General features: G+C 35.9%; 1 protein-coding gene across 1 annotated transcript; it reads left to right on the plus strand.

Annotated features, from left to right (window-relative positions):
* The first annotated feature begins 15,890 nt into the window (after positions 1–15,890).
* Positions 15,891–22,523, plus strand: LOC121976057 (myricetin 3-O-glucosyl 1,2-rhamnoside 6'-O-caffeoyltransferase AT2-like). The gene is made up of 2 exons (XM_042528044.1): positions 15,891–16,377; positions 21,536–22,523. Exons 1-2 carry the CDS (start codon positions 15,925–15,927, stop codon positions 22,379–22,381), a joined length of 1,299 nt encoding a protein of 432 aa, XP_042383978.1. The 5' UTR covers positions 15,891–15,924; the 3' UTR covers positions 22,382–22,523.
* The last annotated feature ends 235 nt before the right edge of the window (positions 22,524–22,758 follow it).

The raw sequence follows: 22,758 nt of genomic DNA on the forward strand, positions 1-22,758 counted from the left end.
GAGGAACGAGGTGCTACGGAAGAGTATGCGGACGGACGAGAAGGAGACGTGCAACATTTTTGAGGGACAACAAGCCGAAGTGGAAGATTACTCGAAGGCCAGAAGTTGGGTTCGAGTGAGCACTATTTCGAATGGTCGAGATCACCCATGTGAGTGAAGCAGGAGCGAAAGACCCGAACCGAGGCGAGAAGAAACAGAGTGGAAGACTAGGACCGAAAAATCAACAAAAGCTAATTTTTCAGTCCGAGGCACCCCGAGCTAGTCTGGGGTGCCCGGACCTGTCCGAATGCCCAGAACCCTTCCGGGCGCTTGGAGTGGAAAATTATCCGGAACGTGACGTGGCATGTTCCATTGCGACGGTGATAAAAGTTTATCCCCTCCCAAGTGCCTGGAACCCTTCTAGGCGTCTCGACCAAGGCTATAAATATAACCCTGGTCCTAGAGGTTGAGAGAAACACTTATTATCGTTTCCTTTTAAGTTTAGATCTCTAATTGTGAGATTTAATTACTGTAAGAGGCTTCTCCATCCAGAGGAGATTTTTACTGAGCTTTTCATGTTCCTTGTATTAACAACCTCCCTAGTTGTAACCAAGTAAATCCGTTGTGCCTCTTCTTTTTAGTTTCTTAATTTTTGTTTATGCAAGTGTTAATGTTAATTAATTTATAAAAGTTCGAGGAAGGTTTTTTTTATGCAGGGCTATTCACTCCGTCAAGCCGGCCGCCAAGGGTCCAACAAGTGGTATCAGAGCCAGGACGCCTCAGAAGGACTAATCGCCGACTGAAGCAACGAGATGATGGTCGATGTAAGTATTCATCCATCAAAATTCAAGGGAGACTTCGCGCAATAGAAACACTGGATGGAGGTATTTTTAAAACAAATTTTGAGATTATGTTAATCATGAAATATGATTTTGTAGCCCCCAAGAACCAAGATGGAGCTGGAAAGGAAGAGTGTTTATGGACGAAGAAAGAAGAAGCCGACTTCGTGGAGAATGGTAAAGCAGAGTTTCATCTACTGAGCATCCTTTTGCCCGAGGAGGTCAATCGAATCGGCAACTATGACTCCTCCAAAGAGCTCTGGGAGAAATTTTTGGAACTCTACGAAGGTACTTTGGAAGCAAAGTTAGCAAGGCGAAACATCCTCCGAACCCAACTAACAAACATATGAATGAATAATGGAGAAAATGTAGCACAACTCCAACTACAGATCAAAGAACTCATCACTCAGCTCAATAATCTCAGAGAATCAATAATGAATCAAGATTCAATCCGAAACGCACTCAACGCCTTCCCGAGAACTCAAGAATGGTCATCCTTAGTAGATGCATACTATATATCTAAGGACTTCAAGGTAAGTACACTAGAGAATTTATTTTCTACTTTTGAACTTCATGAAACTCGATGTGCAAATCCTAAAGAAATCGAAAAGTTGAACAACAATCTTGCCTTGAATGCCAAGAAGGAAGATCCTGACTCCGAAGCATCAATCGATGAAGATGAAGCAGCCCTAATGGTAAGAAAATTCAATAAATTTATTAAATCTAATAAATTTAATAAGTCATGGGCAAAGAAACAGATTCAGAGCAAAAGGAAGGTCTAGTATTATAACTACTATGGAGAAGGGCACATCAAAGATGACTACCTAGAACTAAAGAAAAACAAAAAGAAAAAGGGCAAAAGATCAACGAAATTTAAGCATAATCTAAAGGCGACGTGGGACAACACGTCATCCAAATATGAAATCAAAGCCTACGCCGGACTAGCCCTAATGGCAAATCATCAAAAAGAGGATGAAAGCAGCTCAGAGATAAGCATCGATGAAGGGGGAGGATCTTCAGAGGAAAGCTACGATGAAGGGGAGCATCAGAATACGAGGTAAGTTAGGTACATGCCTTATCTCCTGAAAAGTTGTTTCAATGTATTCAGATTCTTTCCAAGGATTTAGTAAAATTAAAAAAAGAAAATATAGACTTGAAAAGACAATTAGCCAAAGCATACCCCTTAAACTTGTTTGATAATTTAAAAATAGAAAATGATAAATTGAAAACAAAAATAGAATATTTGAAAATTTGTGCATGCTCAAATAATTAAAATATTAGGAGATATAATAATTTAAACTGGTATTTTAAATACCATAAGGGGAAAATTAGGAAAATTTCATAAAAATACATTTCTAAGAATTTCTTGATTAATTTAGTAGGTAGGAACCTATACTGGGTTCCAATATCATATTTAGATTAATTGTATTTCTGGACTTAGGATTTTCAGAAAGAAAATTAAATGTTTAAATTCTTTAAAAGACTTTGTCTAGAAGTGGTTAATGCTCCAATAACCAAGAAGGTCTAGTGCCTCACCACAGCCTAGAAACCAATTATTGAATTTGTTGGTGCAATCGACCTCCAAGGTTTTAATGTCTGACAAATATGATTAAGTAAGTTTAATGGAGCTTGATTATGGGAAGTCCTAGTCGTGGCTAGGCAAGGGTGGGAAGTCAACCAAGTGACTAGTCCTAACTACGGTTAGGTAAGGAAAGTCCTAGTTGCAAGCTAGGCAAGGAAAATCTTGGTAGATCGTGGAAGTCAGGTGGATTCGATAGGTCTGGAGGACCTGATCCCTAGGTAGCCGAATACTGAGGCAAGGGAAATCTCGGTAGATCGTGGAAGCTAGGTGGATTCGATAGGTCTGGAGGACCTGCTCCCTGGGTAGCTGAATAGTGAGTCTTAGTGAGTGAAGCCAGGTGGAGAAAATCCTAGGGGGTGATAACCTTAGGTCCTGGTGAGTGAAGCCAAACGGTGAAAATCCTAGGGGGAGATAACCTTAGGTAGTGAGATGTCTTGGAGGAGTGAACTTCAAGCAAGGTTGATCGGACGCGCGGTCGACTGGACCAGCGAATCTTAGTAAATCTAAGTTTAGGTTTACCATAATATTCAATATTACTATTATTGTTGTTGGCTAATATAGTATTACAGGAAAAATTTTAGTAGATTAGGTGATCAGACACTAAGCAGGCAATGTTCAAACAGATTTGGAGGGTCAACGTTTGGCTGGTAGGTTGAGGTAAGCAACTGGAGGAGTGACAATGAGGTCATGTTCCTGAAAGGAACAACCTAAGGTCGTTAATCCAACTGAAGAAACTGAAAAGGTTTCCAAATTGAGATTAAGATAGTTGAACTGTCTATTATTATTACTCATGCATTAGATATATTATTATTATGCTAATATATGTTTTCTAGGTCGATCGAACCTGATGATCAGTCGACCAAACAAGGCCAACTCAGAGCAGATATCAATTCAGACCAAAACATAGCAGAGTTTGATCAAAGCTTGATCAGTCGACCGAGCTAGAGGTGTTGGGATGTATTCTATAAGTCTAGCTTTTGTATGAATATCTATTTTGAAATATTTTGAAATGAGAATCACTTTGGTCAAATGTTTGCATTTTATATTTATATATGTCAATGCAGTTGTCCATTTAATTTATATTACAGGTAACATGGTGTGTAGTGTCACACAAAAGATCATGTTATCGGTTCCTTATAAATTATAAAATAGTAGCTCACAACCAAGATGGATTGGGACAAACCATTAGAACGGTTGTAGTGTAATTTGGTATTAGTCTGTCTTGACTATAAAATTACACTAGTACACTATGTGTGTATTGATCAGGACCGTTTGAGGTTGTTCGATTTGTACTGACTACATAAAAGAACAGAACCTCTATTATTATAGATGTGTGTCCTCTTAATCCATATATAATAACAAGCACGTATACTTAGTATTTATTTCTTTAACTTATCAATGAGTGAAATTTATTCGTTAAATCAATAGGCTCGATGAGTTGGGAGATAGTATTATTTATATGGTATGTTCTTGATTATAGAAAGAATCTGTGTCCTAATTATTTAGGTTAATGATGTCCCCTTGAGGAGCTCATAAGGATTATCATGTAAACCTTGCAGATGGACTTAGTCCGGCATGATAATAAAGTTGAGTGGTACTACTCTTGGAATCAGATGTTAATTAATTGGGTTATCAGTAACTCAATTAATTAACGGACATACGATATCTTAAATACAGGGAGATTATCGCACTCATGATAAGAAGGAGCTCATATTGTAATATGGGATTGGTGTGGTAGTTCAATATATAATAACCCTTTAGTGGTATGGGTTATTATTGATGGACTTGGATTGAGTGTTCGAGCTGAACATAGGAAGCTTAAGCCCATCAGGAGGCCTAAACCAATTCCTCCTCTAGGTCCCTGTTGTAGCCTCTATATAAAGCCTCACATCCACCCATCCATAACTTGGTTTGGTTTAACTTGGTTTAGTTTAACTTGGCTTGGTTTAACTTGGATTGGTTTAACTTGATTTGGTTTAACTTGGTTTGGTTTAACTTGGTTATAGAAAGGGAGATTTTTTCTAAACAGAATTCTGTTATTTTTCTTTCTTTGTAACCGACGACAAGCCTATAAAAAGGAGTAGGTGGTGGCTCCTAAAACCTAATTTTATTTCTTCTCCTCCTTGTGGCTAGCGCCCTTCCCTTTCCTCCTCACCTAGGGTCGGTGCCCCTCCCCTCCTATTTGCTTAGGGTCGGCACCCCTCCCCTTCTCCCTTGCTAAGAGCCGGCGGCCCCTCTCCTTGCTAGGGCTGGCGGCCCCCTCCTTGCTAAGGCCGGCACCCCCCTCTTCTACTCCTTGGTGGGTGGCGGCTTGGAGAAGAGGAAGAAGAAGAGAAGGTGCCCCGTCCTAAGAGCTCCTTTTGTAACCAGCGGTTTGGAAACCGAGAAGAGAAGGAGGGTGGTGTTGTCTTGGTAGATCGTCACCCACACGATGTCCAAGAAGAGGAGAGGAATACGGCAGAAGATCAAGAGGTCTTCAGCTACAAAGAAAAGGTACAACTAGTTCTTTAATTCTGCTACATAATTAGTTTGTTTTCTTTGTATCATTTTTGGAATACCAACACAAGAGCCTAGTGATCTTGTACTTCGATCAAGGTGCACTTTGATCATTCAAGAACTTGCTTGATTGATCAGACACATGATTGATCGAATATGCGGGTTGCTAGGAAAAGTTCTATTCTTGTACAATTTTTTTGTACAGGGAAATTGAAACAGAATGGAATTCCAGCGCCTTCAAGAGGATCGGTCAACCGAACCCTAATGACTCAGCACAGTTCAGATCGAACAAAAGCAAAGAAGGAAGTGCGACTAATCGGTCGATCGAACCAGGGGATCGATCGATCGAACAATCATTACTTAATGGCACATTAATTCCAGATCTCAGCGAACAAGGAAGGATCTCTGTTCAATAGACTCAAGATCGAATCAGCATCAGATCTTAGCGAAGATAGAAGGGAGCTAGGTCGATCAACCAAACCCAAGGATCGGTCGATCGAACATTAATGACTCTTATAAAAGTGAGCTCGAGGTCCGAGGCTGGGTAACAAAATTGATCTGTTCAAAGTTCATCTCTGCACAAGCTGCTGTTCGTGCTACTACTCTTCTACGCATCCATCAAGCAGGCTGTTGTACCATCCAAGAAGTAATAATCGAGCTGTATCTTCTATCTAAGTAATCGATATATTTATTTAGTTTGTTTTGTACTTAATCTAAAGTAAGATAGTAGGTTGTTACTATCTTACTCATTCATTGTACGATCTGCTTCTCTCCGAGGTTTTCAGAGAAAAGAGGTTTAGTAGATTACCTAACGGTGTGATCAAGGATCACAGGCCTTGGAGTAGGAGTCGACCTAGGCTTCGAACCAAGTAATCGAAGTGTGTTATTTAATTTCCGCTGCACGACTTTGATTTAAACGAGTAAAAGAAAAGTTTTTAAAAGCGCGATATTCACCCCCCTTCTATCGCACTCTTTCTATCCTACAGAATTGAATGTTTAATTAACTTATTGTGAAACATTTAATTAATACTTTAATTTTTTGTTAGAAAAATTTATTCTAATTATTAAAATTTGTTTAAGTTTTTTTAAAAAGGTTAATCTAAACAATCTTTTGAAATTTTTATAAACTAGTGATTAAAATGTAATTTTTTTTTAACTTTTAAAGTTTTTATGAACTTTCTGTAAATTTTTTTCAACCCTTGTTAAAGTTTTTATTAAAGTTTTTTTAAACAAAATTTTTTAAACTTAACTTTTCATATTTTTTTGTTTTTCCCTTAAATTTTTTAGACCTTCCAAGTAATATGTTTAACGTACCCCACTTTTAAATGTGATCAAAAGGGAGAGTAGTAAGATTAAGTCTAGGGGGAGGGTAGTACAATTTTAATTTGTACTTAATTTTAGTACTTGTATTTATTTTTTTTTTGCAAATATTATAACTGCTATTTATTTATCCTAACTTAACTTGGATTTGATCACATCAAAAATGGAGAGATTGTTAGTATCCCAAGGTAGTTTTGATGTGATCAACCAATTCAGGTTAGGTCCTGTTGATTTTTAACCCTTTGTCTAAGTGTGCAGGAACTTAGGAGTATAGGAAGTCGAGCAAAAAATGTAGCTAGCGAGAAAGACGACGCGGGAGGGAGCCGACGGGCTCGGTGTGTCCGAGGGATGAGGTGCTGTTGATTTTTAACCCTTTGTCTAAGTGTGCAGGAACTTAGGAGTATAGGAAGTCGAGCAAAAAATGTAGCTAGCGAGAAAGACGACGCGGGAGGGAGCCGACGGGCTCGGTGTGTCCGAGGGATGAGGTGCTGTGGAAGAGTACACGGGCGGATGAGAAGGAGGTGTCGTTTCTGAGAGACGAGAAGCCGGAGCGGAAGATTGCTCGAAGGCTGGAAGTTGGGTTCGGGTGAGCCCTATTCCGGATGGCCAAGATCACCCAAGCAAGCGGAGCCGAAGTGGAAGATCCAGACCGAGGCGAGCGGAAATGGAGCGGAAGACCGGGACTAAAAAAATCAACAAAAGCTAATTTTTTGGTCCAAGGTGTCCCGAGTTAGCCCGGGGAGTCTGGACTTGTCCGGGGCGCCCGGACTTTGTCCGGGGCGCCCGGACTTTGTCCGGGGCGCCCGGACTTTGTCCGGGCGCTCAGAGTAAAAAATTATCTAGAACACGATGTGGTGTATTCTGTTGCGATTGGGATAAAAGTTTATCCCCTCCTAGGCACTTGGAACCCTTCCAGACACCCCGACCAGGGTTATAAATAAAACCCTGATCCCAGAGGTTGAGAACAACACTTGTTATTGTTTCCTTTTGGGTTTAGGTTTCTAATTGTGAGATTTAATTGTTGTAAGAGACTTCTCTGCCTAAAGGAGATTTTTACTGAGCTTTTCATCTTTCTTGGATTAACAACTTCCTCGGTTGTAACCAAGTAAATCCGTTGTGCCTCTTCTTTTTAGTTTCTTAATTTTTTATTATGCAAGTGTTAATGTTAATTAAGTTATAAAATTTTGAGGAAGTTTTTTTGTTTTTTTATTGTAGGAATATTCACTCCGTCAAGCAGACCATTAAGGGTCCAATAGATCTTATGCACAAAATAATGCATAATGCAACAGAGAAAGGATCACTCTAAATATCCTTGCGAATATGGTATACTCATTCTTACCTAGTCTATCACATAGTTGGGTTACCTTTGTTGCGTGAAATGGTACTCCTGACAACAACTTTGATTAGGATGCAAATCTTAGCACGATCAGAATGTTCGTGCCTCCACAGTATCCACACGAGCACGTCCTTCGTTCGTCACATGAACTAAGCCATTGGGGAAGAGCCACCTTCGTGGTTCTAGCCACACAAGGTGATTCGGCCAAGAGCAAGAAGAGGAGGAAGAAGAAGATCAAGAGTCACCAATGAAAATTCTCACTCAAAAGGTCTTTTATATTTTTCAAGTAATACAAAGAGTTTTTGCCTTTTGATCTTCTTCTAATAATGATATCAATTAATCTCCATTATCTTCTTAATGGATTGGGTTTTAGTATATTAGATTAACCATTAATCCAATAAGCCATTGAGTCTAACTTATTCTAATCTAAATTCATTTGCGTCTAACTCAATGAGTCTAATTCAGATTAGACTTAACCCCATAATCTTAGAGTCCATCATATTTTATTCAAATTAAAATAAACTCATCTCCAAACCAACATGCTCTTTGTGTGTGACCCAATAGACTCTCGTAACGTTGACAATGTATCTAAAATAACATTTTAGATACATAAGCAATGAGTGACATCTAGTAATACATTATTGCTACCCAAGTGATAAGAATGTCAAGATCCAACCTAACCTTTCTGTATCTATTATATTATATGACTTGGTCCTTCTATTCTCGATATCTAGATTCATCAATAAGGTATTGACAATGTCATCCTCTTATCAATCTTTATGATTCTTGATCTCTAAGTAAACTCACTTAACCAAATGAGCTCAATATCTCATATTGGCTTGTTTGATCATGGTCATGCATTTTAGTAGTCCTACTTAATTAAGGAGCCCATAGATATCGCTTCTATCATATAAAAGGGATATATCTCATCTACATTACTCACATCCCTCGCATAACTTATTGTATACCTAGTGATTGACTTTATAATCCATCTTATTATAGGTGACGTTTGTCGATACCAAAGTATACAATTCCTTATGTAGGGAACTATAGTGACTTTAGGTCTAAAGACTATTCATATCAATAATCACTATGAGAATATTTATGATACTCATATAACTATTCATGAAACATTCTATGGCGGGCCTATTTAGTACATATTCTCTAATATATACTCATGTGTCAACTTGATATCTTATATCCATAACTTGTGAGATTAAGCCATCAATCGACCTATATGCTAGTCTCAATGCAGTAATATTGTCCTTGTATATTAGTGCTTGACCAGAAATAGTTTATAGTATTCTATATATATCTACTACCTCCCACTATCAATTCAATCAATTAATATATTATAGACTAGAACCTACTATCCTAGGATATTATTATATTTATTTATCTGGCACATATCTGAAGTAAATATAATAATCATAACCTTTGTCTTTTATTAATGAAATATGATACAATATGTCTCAAGTTAATTAACTCTTGATTGGCTCTTAGGGCTTACACTAGCTGAGCTAAGATGACAGACTCTAGTAAGCCAGCACACATCAAGGTCCAGGTGCCCGGACTAGTCACGCGTCGGAAGATGGATGAATTTTTAAAGATAAAGTTTCGACGAGGCTAGGCGCAAACACATCAACAGTCTGAGTGCTCAAACCAGGTACAGGCGCTTAGAGATGGATAATTCAGCGATGAAGTAGGATCGAATAGGCATCGATCCATGCACCCGGGGGTGGTTTAGGTGCTCAAAAGTGCCTATAAAAGACACCTTGACCAGCAGCCTCAGATGAACTTCCACACAACTCCTCTACACTTACCTTTGATCATTCTACCACTTCGTTCTTCAACTTCTATGACTCTACTAAGCCTGACCATTGTCGGCAGACCAATATCAACACACAAGCTCAATAAAATTCCATTCTTTTAAGTATTGGTAACAATTTAATTTATTGCATATCTTTTACACTTGCAAAAGGAAAGTGTAAGGTTGTTACACTTTCCTATTTCTTTATCTTGTATTTGATTATTCTACCAAGAGTTTACAAATAGAGAATTTAGTGAATTATCCTTCAATAAGTCTAAGAGACCTGGGTCTTGGAGTAGGAGTTACCAAAGGCTTCGAACTAAGTACAAACCCTTATGTTCTCGATTCTGTCTCATGTTTTATTTTCTTCTTTCCACTGTACACTTAATTTAAAAGTTAAAAAAAAAGTTTTAAATACACATGATTCGCACACCTGCCTCATGTGCCAACAGTCCTACACCAACTCCCTATTAGATTTCCAATCATCAAGTATCTGGTCAATCTTAATCCACTTGGAATTTCTGTCTCATGGCAATTCCATGTTGGACTTCCAACTGCCAAGTGTCTAGTCAACCATAACCCACTTGGACTTTTCTCTTGACAGTTATATGCTGGACTTCCAATCACTATGTGTCCAGTCAACCGTGACCACACTTGGACTTTTCGTCTTGTGCCAACTTGATGCTAGACTTCATACTGCCAAATATTCGGTCAATTGTGACCCACTTAGATTTTTCATAACTTGTCAAGTATCCAGTCAACCTTGATATACCTGACTTTTTGCTCAACTAACTTAATATATTGATCGATTGTCAAGTTTTGGTCAACCTTAACCTTAATGTCTCGACTAACTAACATATTTAATCAAACATAGAAACCCCAACTCGAGTCAACTCGAGATTGATCATCTTAGTCAACCTTGACTAGGGATCGATTATACTAACAATCTCCTCCTTTTTGATATTTGACAATATGTTTAAGTTAGGATAAATCATTAGTCCAACATCCTACCTCTCATGTCAAGATATGAATGAAGGTTTCCTAACTTGAACCATTTATTCTCCCCCTTCGGCACACACCAAAACCTCTTCCAAAAATTCATTCTATTCTTCCATTTTTAACTTTCATATCAAAATCATGTCTTTGAGGAGGACCTCCCCTCAAAGCATGCTCCAATTGCACCAATAATTTGAAGTTTTTAAATCTTTAGGAAAATCCAAAATTGTAGTTATGAGGTTAAAGATTCAATCTTGAATATAAATCTCCCTCTCAATTCCATTTCTTCTATTTTTAACATCTCTTTCTTTTTATCAAGAAAATTATTTTTGAATACTTATCAAAGCATATCGGAGAGTCAAATATAGTTAAGATATCAAAAGTGAGCTTAAATTAGTTAAACAAATCTATTTTAGTCAAAAACATAGAATCCATTTGACTAATTTTTTAAATCAGTCGACTACTATTTTGAAAACTACAAATCAATTTCAAATTAACTTCACAAATGTATAAGTAATTCTACATTTTTCTAAAAAAAAATCATGAAATTTTTTATAGACATTACTTATGTCAAATACTATTAGGGGAGGGAGGAATATTGTTTTATAAAAAAAAATTTATTTTCAAAAAATGACACAAAGTTAGAAATCATTGAAAACTTCAATGTTTCACTCTAATTTTGTATCCATATAATCATGGTGATTTCTATAAACAAATAGACTTCACCAAGCTTTTCAAAACTAATCTTGAAATGGTTTACAAAGTCAATTTTCAACCATGATCTATGGACTAAATGCACATGACTTGCACATTAATTTTTTTCGTGATTGATCAACACAAAATCCATTTATTTTGATGAAACGTAACTCAAATAGATGCATTAAATCAATATCTTGAGTTTTACTCATCATCCTAACATCTCACTTGTATCTAATGTATCTCAATACACATAAAAGTTATCTTATAGTCTTTGTGAAATATAAAATTGGTATTTTTCTAAAATTAAGGGATCATGTATCTTTAACTAAGCATTTTAAACTTGATTATCCTACCTAAGATGTCAACTAATGTTATTATCATCAATTAAAAGAAATTAAAATTTATGCATGTAAATGAGTATGTCATAAATCAAATGTATAACTTCAAATTGAAATCTATCATAACTTAAATGATTCGTGTAGGACATGACTTGTAACAATTTCATACACCATGTATCAAAATCAATAATATACTTATCATATCAAGATGAATGGAAGATATATGATGTCATCGCATATGATTACACTAATATCAAATTACCTATATTTTCATCTAAGTTTCATCAACTAATCACTATGCCAAATTTACAATTTGATATAGGCGACCCTATCTCCCTTGAATGTGCCAAAAATTCACACTTGGCACATTTCATGATACCATCCTATGGTGCCAATTTTAATCAATCTTAAGACTTCAATTCTTATTGACACCCTATAAAATTCTTAAGATTAAATTAGAAATTTCATTGTTAACGTATCACTATACGTCACAATGCCCTAAAATACCAATTTTATCATGGTTGGGTTAACTACCTTTTCAATTAGAGTTGACACACCTATATTCATCTAGTGTCAAGAAATCACATTCTTAGGGACCCAATATCTATTGAAGTTCCTTAGGTGCACTAGAACTCACTAGGGATAACTTCCCTAGATACATTTCTTATGACTTTCCTAGCTTCTTTAAGGCCTTAGTCATGTTAATCTCCTCAAGGTCAACTCTAGGGATAACCACCCTTATAACCTTAACTTGACTCTTAGACTTAGAATTAGTTTCATAACTTTATGAAACTCTATAGCATGAGACTATGCTTTCCTTGGACTTAAGTTTGTATCTCAAACCTTTCTTGCCCTTAGATAACACTTGCCTATCTAAGCCTAGATCTTTCTTCTTGGAACCTTTAACTTCATTTATCATTTTCTTAAGGGTTTTTTTAGCTTATCAAGTCTTGACCTTAAAAATTAATTTTTATTTTTATTTTTACGTCATTAATCCTTGACTTTTCATGAATACCTTGATCATTTTTCTTTATAGGCATATGTCTAAATTTCTTAGGGTTCTTGCCTAGATTGTTCCTATTCTTAGATTGAGTAAGTCTGCCATTAAATACCCTAAAATTATCTTTAGATCTATCATATTTTCTATTTTCATGATAATTGACACTAAGATGATAAAATATATTTTTAACATACTTGTTATCATGATATATTAACATGGCATTGCAAAATGATAACTTAGATTTACTCTTAGAAACCCCCCTTGATTTGAGTGTCCTCTCTTACTTTTATATGAGTGCTTTCCCTTTGGATATTGATTCTAGTAATATCCTCTTTGGTTGCATGTGAAGCACACAATGTGCTCCTTGCCCTTTCGTATCATGGGGCCGGCCTCTTTTGATTTCTCATTCACCTTCGATGTCATTTTAACCTTTTTCTTGACTAATTTTGGACACTTGCACTTATAGTGTCCTTTCTCCCAACATTCAAAGCATATTATATGATGTTTATTTTTATGAATTGAATATGTTATATCTTCTTTAATCATAGGGGTGACACATGATTTTTCTTCATTTGTTCCGGGTGTTGAGACTTGACTATGTCGGAAGTCCAACGAAAAGTTGGCATGAGAAAAGTCCAAGTGGGTCACGGAGGATTGGACACTTGGTGTGGAAGTCCAACAAAAGTTGGCAAAGAATAAGTTCAAGTGGGTCATGAAAGACCAGATACTTAGTGATTGAAAATCCAAAGGAAGGTGGCAAGGAAAAAGGTTAAGTGAATCACAAAGGACTGGACACTTAGTGATCAGAAATCCCATGGAAGTTGGCAAGGAAAAAGTCCAAGTAAGTCAAAAGTTCACCTAACACTTGGTGAGAAAGTATCGATAGATCACGGTTTATCAGATATTGGGCAACGGAAAGTCTCAACATGTCACGAATAACTAGATATTGAGTAGAGATAGTTCTGGTAGGTTGAGGCCAACTGGATACGAGGCAAGACGCGAATTCAACCTTGAAAATGCTGAATTTAGGGTTACCAATTGATTAGTGAGAGGTGGCAATTGATTAGTAACCCCTAAACATAGATTCAATGTTTAGGGTTGGACAATCAATTGATGCAATGAATTAAGAGTTTATTTCAGGAGCATAGAAGGCGTTAGAATTGATTGGGGCAATCAATTGGCATCTCTATTCGTCAATTGCCGATCACTAATCGTCAATCAATTGACAGTGCTTTCTCGAGAGAATAGAATGTTTCAGAATCGATTGGAGGCTAAGCAATTGATTGATATGACTCACAATTAATTGGTCAAGCAAAAGATAGTCGTTCTACAGGTTTGAATGGTCAAATTTGACATGACAATCGATTGGGGAAAAGATCAATCGATTGGGAGGTATTTTTCAGCTCAAACAACATCCATATAAAGGGGATTTTGAGGAGGATTCTCATCGCCAGTTTTTGAGAGTTTGGAGAGAAAGTATTATTACATTTCCTACCACCAAGTGGCAACCAAAGCAAGAACAGAGCAAGCAAAGTAAGGTTTTTCATTGTAGAATCGTTTTTGATTTCTTTCGTAATAGTATTTTCTTTTCATGTTGTGTTCTTGTAAGAACAAGTTTGTACTAAGCTTCTTTGCCTCCAGAAAGTTTTCGAGAAGGAGGGCATTCATAGCAGAAGTGATCACTAGAGTGGACCCTTAAATTAATCGCCTTAAGGAAGCAAATACCAAGTAAAATCTTAGAGTTATGCATGTGGAGTCGAAGTTGATAAAAGTTTCTTCATCACATTCAATGATGAGAAGCAATCAGAGTTATTAACACCCCTCTAGCTCGCACAAGTTCTAACAAAAAAGGATAAAAAAAGGGAAAAGAGACATTTACATAATAACTAAAAATGAGAGAGAGAAAGTCAATGGATGTTATCCAAATAAGATTCATTAGAGATGAATACGATAGGGTACTAATAAATGATGAGAAAATAAAAGAGCGATGAAATATGTATTTTTATCAACTTTTTAATAATGTCTAGATGATCAACTTAACTTAGTTAATTCATGATGAGTATATAAATTTAAATTTTTATTGTAGAATTTAAACTTTTAAAGCAGAACAAGTTTAAAATGAGTTGTAAAATGAAAAATAATTGGACTAGATGATATTCCGATTAAAATATAGAAGTGATATTTTAATAAAGATATGAAAGTGTCGGGGTAAAGAAAGTATGGAGACCAAAAATAGTAGATATTTTCGTTCATTATTTACAATCTTGAAAGAACAAGTTTGTACTAGGCTTCTTTGTCTCCGGAAAGTATTCGAGAAAGAGGGTGTTCATAGTGGAAGTGATCGCTAGAGTGGACCCACATTCAACGATGAGAAGCGATCAGAGTTATTAACACCCCTCTAGCTCACACAAGTTCTAACAAAAAAGGATAAAAAAGGAGGAAAGAGACATTTACAGAATAAATGGGAGAGAGAAAGTCAATGGATGTTATCCAAATAAGATTCATTAAAGATGAATAAGATAGGGTACTAATAAATGATGAGAAAATAAAAAAGCAATGAAATATGTATTTTTATCAACTTTTTAATGAAAGTTTAGATAATCAACTTAACTTAGTTAATTCATGTTGAGTATAGAAATTTAAATTTTTGTTGTAGAATTTAAACTTTTAAAGTAGAACAAGTTTTAAATGAGTTGTAAAATGAAAAATAGTTGAACTAGATGATATTCCGATTAAAATATAGAAATGATATTTTAATAAAGATATGGAAGTGTCGGGGGTAAAGAAAGTATGGATGACAAAAACAGTAGATATTTTGGTTTATTATGTAGAATAGTATGTGAATTTTTTAAACAGAAAATTAATTTTTTTCAATATATAAATTAAAAAAATAACTATTTTTAATTTCTCCTTGAAAAGTTTTTGCAGGTTTGAATCTTAAATACTTTTTAAAATATGAGATATTATTCGATAGTGATGGTAGATTTATTTTTAGAATTATTTTTAAAAAAAATAATAATAATAAATTCGGAATTAAATACACTAAAGATATTAAATTTTATATAAAAATAATTTAAATTAAAATTAATAAAATTTTTGATAATGTTTAAAGATTAAATAATTTATATTTTATTAATTTAAAAACTATTATTTAAACTTGAATATATAATTTTATTAGTAATTTTATTTCTCAAAAATTAGAAGAAAAAATTATTTTATAAAAAAATTAATATTTAATTTTTTTATAAAAAAAAATATTTTTTAAAAAGATTGCCTAGGCCTCTGGAAGAGTCGCGACGGCACTGTGCGGTCTAAATCTCATGGTCTTAAATATTTCTCGGGATTTTTTTTTTAATCACGTGTTTAAAAAAACATTAAATATCCCACATTAATACATTCATTAAAAATTTTGTCAAAAAAAACATTAAATATCCCACATTAATACATTCATAAAATTTTTTGTCACGATTCTCACTAATCAGGATATATACAGAATTATATATAGAGTGAAGGCGTTGTTAGGTAGGATATGAGCATGGCGTCCTGTAGGGTGAAGAAGGTGCGGGAGGAACTCGTAGTACCATTCGAGCCCACGCCGTGCGCCACGCTCCCTCTCTCTTCCATCGACCACGCCCTGGGGTTGGCCTTTATGGTAGAGATGATCTCCGTGTATCCATACAATAACCGTGAGCCCCGTCGTCGTGCCGTGATATTACCGGCGGCGAAGGTCATCCGGGAAGCCTTGGCGAAGGCTCTTGTCCCGTACTACCCCGTAGCAGGCCGCCTTGTCTACTCCGACGGCGGCCATGTGGAGGTGACCTGCAACGGCGAGGGCGTATGGTTTGTGGAGGCGGCAGTAACAAATGACAGCCTGGGCAACATGAACGAATGGGAGTCGATCCCTGACAGCATCGTCAAAGAGGAGTTGCTTCCGAGTAGTCCCGCTTACATGAAGCAAGAGGAGATGATACTGATGATGCAGGTTTGTTAAGATATATATTTATATATTTCGTAAGCTTCTTGATGGTATGCTCTGTTGGATAAGAAATTATGGGAGAAGAAATAAATAGATTATAGAAAAAAAAAATTCTCTGCGTGGAGGAGAATTAAATAAAAAATTCAACTTACTTCATTAATGAAAAAAATATATATTTATAGACTTATTGGATAAACATCAATCTCATATAATCATCACTCTTTATTATTATTATTATTATTATTTTATCTTCACGAAACTCTTATTTCGATCATGATTGTCACCTCATCCATTCTATCTATATCCACTGTCATCTCATTTATTCTATTCTATTTATAATTAAGTTTACTTTTCAACACCTCCTTCCTCTTAAACTTAATTTTGTGACTCCAAATAGATTCTGCATCTTGATGAAATCTTTAAATTTCAGTGGTTTGGTAAAGATGTCAACAACTTGATCTTTAGTCTTCACATAAACTAACTGCACATCTTTATTCTTCATATGTTCTCGAATAGAATGACAGCAAACATCAATATGCTTACTTCTTTGATGATATACAGGATTCTTCCCCAATGCAATTGTCGATTTGTTATCAATGGAAATTTGAGTTGCTTCATTTTGTTCAAATTTTATCTCCTTTAGCAAGCTAGCTTCTTAGCCATATAGCATGACTAACACATGAGGATGTCGCAATGTACTCTGTTTCACAAGTGAAAAGAGTAACAATAAATTATTTTTTTGACATCCAAGAAAATGTCGTATCTCCAACGAAGAATACAAAGCCGGAAGTACTTCTTCGGTCATCACAGTCTCCACCTTAATCACTATCTGAATATTCAACAAGTTGAGAATTGTTAGAGTGAGAATAAAATAATCCATGATTCAAAGTACCTCGAACATAACGAAGGATTCGCTTGGCCGCCTTCCAATGAGTCTCTTTAGGCTGCTCCATGAACCTGCTCACAAGACCGACTCCATATAATATATCTGGTTGAGTGCAAGTTAGGTACTGCAAGCTTCTCACCAAGCTTTTGAAACGTGTGGGATCAACCGTCTTTTCTTCGTCACTCTTGGATAGCTTTATTCCGCAGTCCACCGGTGTGTTAATTGGATTACAATCATCTATTCTAAATCTCTTGAGGACCTCCTTTGCATATTGTTCTTGGGTCAGAAATATGTCACAACTCCTTGTTTCACCTCCAAGCCAAGAAAGTAGGACATAAGTCACATATCAGTCATATCAAATGCTTTTGTCATAGCTTCCTTAAAAGGTTTTATCATTTGAGGTGAACTTCCTGTCAAGATTAGATCATCTATATATAATGATACCAATAAGATATTATCATTATCTGCTCTTACATAAAGAACATGCTCATAAGGGCATTGCATAAAATCATTTTCTTTGAAGTATGCATCAATTCTTGAATTCCATGCTCTCGGTGCTTACTTCAAGCCATAGAGAGCTTTCTTCAACTTCAACACCTTTCTTTCTTGCCCCCCTTGATGTAGCCAGCCGGTTGTTCAACATAGACTTCTTCTTCTAAGTAGTCATTCAGAAATGTGGATTTGACATCAAGCTGAAATATTTGTCACTTTAGTTGAGCGGCTAAAAAGATTATCAACCATATAATCTTCATTCGGGCAATGGGAGCAAACACTTCTTCGTAGTCAATGTCGTCCTTTTATTTGTAGCCTTTTACCACAAGTCGCGCTTTGTACTTTTCTATTTCTCCTTGAGCATTTTTCTTTACTTTATAAACCCACTTCACACCAATGGGTTTGTGGCCATCGGGCAAAGTAGTAAGATGTCAAGTTTCATTCTTCTCAATTGTCTTCATCTCTTCATCCATGGCTTTCTTCCATTTGCTATCTTTAATAGCTTCTTCAAAAGATGCAATCTCTTCATTAGCATAAAGACAAATGAGATTAAGTGGAGTTGTCACCTCATATAATTCTTGAAGACTCCTTGTCTTTTGTGGTGGAGGATTTTCTTCATCCAAGGATGATGAAGAAGTAGGCGACGGTTGTGGAGTTGGTTCTTTCTCCTTCATTTGTTCTTCTTCTTGAATCATCACCATATTAGTGCTCTAATTCCAAGCACTATCTTCTTGAAATTTAACATCTCTACTTATGATAATCATTCTGTTCACTGGATTATAGAGTCTGTAAGCCTTCGATCTTGCATCGGTAAGCTTTTGTCATCAAGTTTCATTCTTCTTTGATCCGGAATGTGTGCATAGACCATACACTCGAAAATCTTCAAATGAGATACACATAGCTTGTATCCGGTCCATGCTTCTTGAGGTGTAATTCCTTCTAGCATCCTTATAGGAGATCTATTTAGCAAATACACCGCACAGTTTACGGCTTTGGCCCAAAATTCTTTAGGCACTTCTTTCATTTTTAGCATACTTCGAACCATGTCAAAAATAATTCGGTTCTTCTTTTCAGCAACTCCATTTTATTGAGGGGAGTAAGGTGAGGTTAAAGGCCTCCAGATGCCATGATTTTTGCAAAAAAATTTAATTTCTTTTGAGGTGAATTCACGACCACGATCTGACCGCATTGCCTTGATAGTATAGCCGGATTGATTTTCTACGAATCCTTTGAATTCCTCGAACTTCTCAAAAGCATCGTCTTTATTCATCAAAAGATAAACCAAAGGTTTTCTGCTGAAATCATCAATAAAGGTTAGAAAATATCGACGACCTCCAAAGGAGGTTGGAGTGATTGGCCCACATATGCCTGTATAAATGAGTTCAAGAGGCTTCTTAGCTTGGTTGTGCGATTCATTCGGAAAACTTGCTCTAGGGTGTTTGCCCAGAACACACCCTTCAAAAATATCATCTTGAGCATTAATATGAGGAAGACCATTCATCATTCCTTTGCTTGAGAGAAGTTTAGAGTTCTGAAGTTCACATGCCCGTACCTCATATGCCATAGCCATGTACTATTCTTTATGCATGCACTTAAACATTTTACAGTAACATGCTTAATATCAAGAGAAAACATCCTATTTTTAGACATAGGAATATGAACAATAAGTTTGCTTTGCTTTCTCAAATGAAGACTACCATCTTTTAGTTGCATATTAAAACCTTTCTCAAGCAATTGTTCAAGACTAATAATATTTGTTTTCATGTCGAACACATAATAAACATTGGTGATGTATGTGTTAGCTCCATCTTTAAGTTTGATGAGAATCTTACCAACGCCTCTTACTTGGATTTTGGACGCGTCTCCAAATGAGATTTGTCCATTCACCATTTCATCAAACTTGGCAAACATATATTTACACCCGCAGATATGATTGCTTGCCCCGGAGTCTAAATACCACAAATTCTTGGTTGTGGAATCTCCATCCTTTCTTGCTAGCAAAACTACATCATTGTCATTGCCTTCTTTTGATGTATAATTAGCATTCCTTTGTACATTATTAGAGTGACATTCCATTGCATAATGTCCAAATTTGTTGTAAATATAACATCTTACATTTCTTTTGCTATACCTTTGGTCTCTACCTTGATTGTTGTCTTTACTTCTTCTTCGGCCTCGAGCAGAGCCCCTGCCACGGCCTCTACCTCGGCGACGTCCACAGAAGTCACCACGACCACCGCCGTTTTCTTGCGAACCTTCGGTCTTTGACTCTTCTTTCTGGTCAATAATCGTGAGCTTGGTTTGTAGAGTCTGCTCCATAGGCTCTCTCCGTCTTCGCATTCTTGCTTCATGAGCTTGTAGAGAGCTTAATAGTTCTTGCACATTCATTTCTTTCATATCTTTTGATTCTTTTATAGCCGCAACTACATAGTCATACGTTGGCTCCAACGAGCGTAGAATTTTCTCTACAACGCGACTATCTTCAATGTCATCGTCATTTCTTTTCAATTGGTTGACAATTACCAATACCCTTGTAAAATAGTCTGATACACTTTCGGACTCTTTCATCTCCAACGATTCAAATTCCCCTTTCAAGATTTGAAGGCGAATACTTTTTGCCCTTTCATCGCCTTTGTATGCTACTTGTAGGATCTTCCATGCCTTTTTGGAAGTTGTAGCTTCGGCTACTTTCTCAAAAGTAGCTTCATCAAGAGCTTTATAAATAAAGAAATAGCTTTATTATCTTTTCTCTTTTGTTCCGCCATTGCCGTCCTATGTGCCTCCGTTTGGTTGACTCATTCTTGAGGCTCTTTATAGTCTTTTTCAACAATATCCCACAAGCCTTCGCTCTCTAATAAGACATTCATTTGGATACTCCAATTACCATACTTCAAATCAACAAGATGAGGGATAGGAAGTATCGACATGACTCTGATACTATTTTGTTGGACAAGGAATTATGGGAGAAGAAATAAAAGGATTATAGAAGAAAAAATGTGGAAGAGGAGGAGAATTTTTACGTGGAAGAGAAGGAGAATAAAACAAAAAACTCAACTTCCTTCGTTCATAAAAAAAATACATATTTATAGATTTATTGGATAAACATCAATCTCAGATAATCATGACTCTTATTTTTTTTATTATTATTTTATCTCTACAAAACTCTTGTTCCTATCATGATTATCACCTGATCCATTCTATCTTTATCCACTACCATCTCATTTATTCTATTCTATCTATAATTAAGTTTATTTTTTAACATACTCTATGATATTGTCTACATTGAGGCAACTAAGTAGGACTATATTCAAGTGATTTTCGTACGACAATACCTTCCACTTGTAATTTTATAATCTGTTGCATATATTTTAAATACGAGACTTTAATTATAATTAATCATAATAATTCTCCATGTGAAATACCTAAGCATCACCTCAAGAGTTTATCAAGTTCCCCATGCGACCACATCTTAACCATAGCTCTGATATTGTTGACCGATGAAATTTATATTCGTAAAATTTCAATCTCCGTTGGTGTATCTTTTTCACTGTGTTGGGATATATAAAATAAAATTTTATCTCTTTCTGTATTTATTTTTCCAAATCAATCAGTCAGTTGGTTGTTAAGTAAAGTAATGCATGTAGTTGCAAAAAAAAAAAACACAAAAAGTTCTCTGAATAACACTTCTTGTGCAATTTAGAATTCTTTCTACTAAGATTTTTTTTACAATCATAGATCATTATCAAATATTTATTGATAGTAAATTAATTAAATGTGCATGCATAGGTGACTCATTTTCAGTGTGGTGGATTTATTGTCGGATTCAAATTCAATCACTTGGTGTTCGATGGCCTCGGTTTTGGACAATTCTTAAAAGCTATCGGTGAGATTGCTTGCGGCCAAACTCATCCCTCTGTCAATCCGATCTGGCATAGAGAGGTCTTCTCAGTCCCTCCAATGCTCTCGAAGTCAGATTCATCATTTATCACAACTAAGTTTGGCATTGTGAATTCCACATATGATTTCTCAATTCAAACAATTAGAAGACTGAAGGAACAAATCGCAAAAGAGACATCCAATATTCAATTCACCACCTTTGAAATCGTGACTGCAATTATATGGAAATGTCGAACACAAGCAATCGATGTCATAGGAGATGTTTCTCTTGGCTTTGTAGCTGACGTTCGTCATTTATTAGATCGGTTGCCAGAGGCGCGGGGCTACTATGGAAATTGCATCTATTTATTAACAGTCACAGCAACTAGTGAGCAAATCATGAAGGCATCACTTGCAGAATTGGTGAGGTTGATTAGAGATGCTAAAGAAAGTTTACCCACAAAGTTTAAGGAATGGGCTTCAGGCAACTTCAAGGAAGATCCAAATAAGATGTCAATTAGCTACAATACTTTGATTTTATCAGACTGGAGATGTATAGAGTTTTATGAAACTAACTATGGATGGGGAAGACCCCATTCTATTTGGCCTATAATACATGACTCTCCCTTTGCTAGCGGCATCATTCTAAAGCAGCCTTTGCCTAAGGACGGTGTGCGTTTTGAAGGACCATCAGTCATGAAGGAGCATGAGCAAAGATTTATGAATGAGATTAATAAATGCATAAACTTTAGCTAATGTTATGTTGGAAATTATCTCATAATTATGGACAAATAATGATTTACCACTGAGTAGTGGATCACCCTACCAAAGATTGTTGCAACTGGTTTTACTTTGAATAATGTAATAAAATGACTATCATATACATATTTGCATTCTATGTAATAAGTTACTTGAGTGTACTGTCAAAAAAATCATGTTTAGCAAAGGTAAAATGTTATGGCCATTTTTGAAATTGTTACGTGTACATTTATAACTAACACTTGCTTCTAATATTGACTCGATGGTTCCAAACTAAAGTTAGGTATTAATGTTAGTGTCATCCTACCTTGAGTAGTCGTGTTCGAGCATATTATTTGATAGGTTTGGCAAATGAGTTAAATTAGGTCTGTCTA

The sequence above is a fragment of the Zingiber officinale genome, chromosome 4B, assembly GCF_018446385.1.
Source record: "Zingiber officinale cultivar Zhangliang chromosome 4B, Zo_v1.1, whole genome shotgun sequence".
NCBI classification, from domain to species: Eukaryota; Viridiplantae; Streptophyta; class Magnoliopsida; order Zingiberales; family Zingiberaceae; genus Zingiber; species Zingiber officinale.

What these genes read in the sequence shown, in the direction of transcription:
- LOC121976057 (XM_042528044.1), top strand. Translation starts at nt 15,925, where the DNA reads ATGAGCATGGCGTCCTGTAGGGTGAAGAAGGTGCGGGAGGAACTCGTA. An exon ending in AGATGATACTGATGATGCAG is followed by an intron (nt 16,378 to 21,535) that starts GTTTGTTAAGAT and finishes GTGCATGCATAG; the next exon opens with GTGACTCATTTTCAGTGTGG.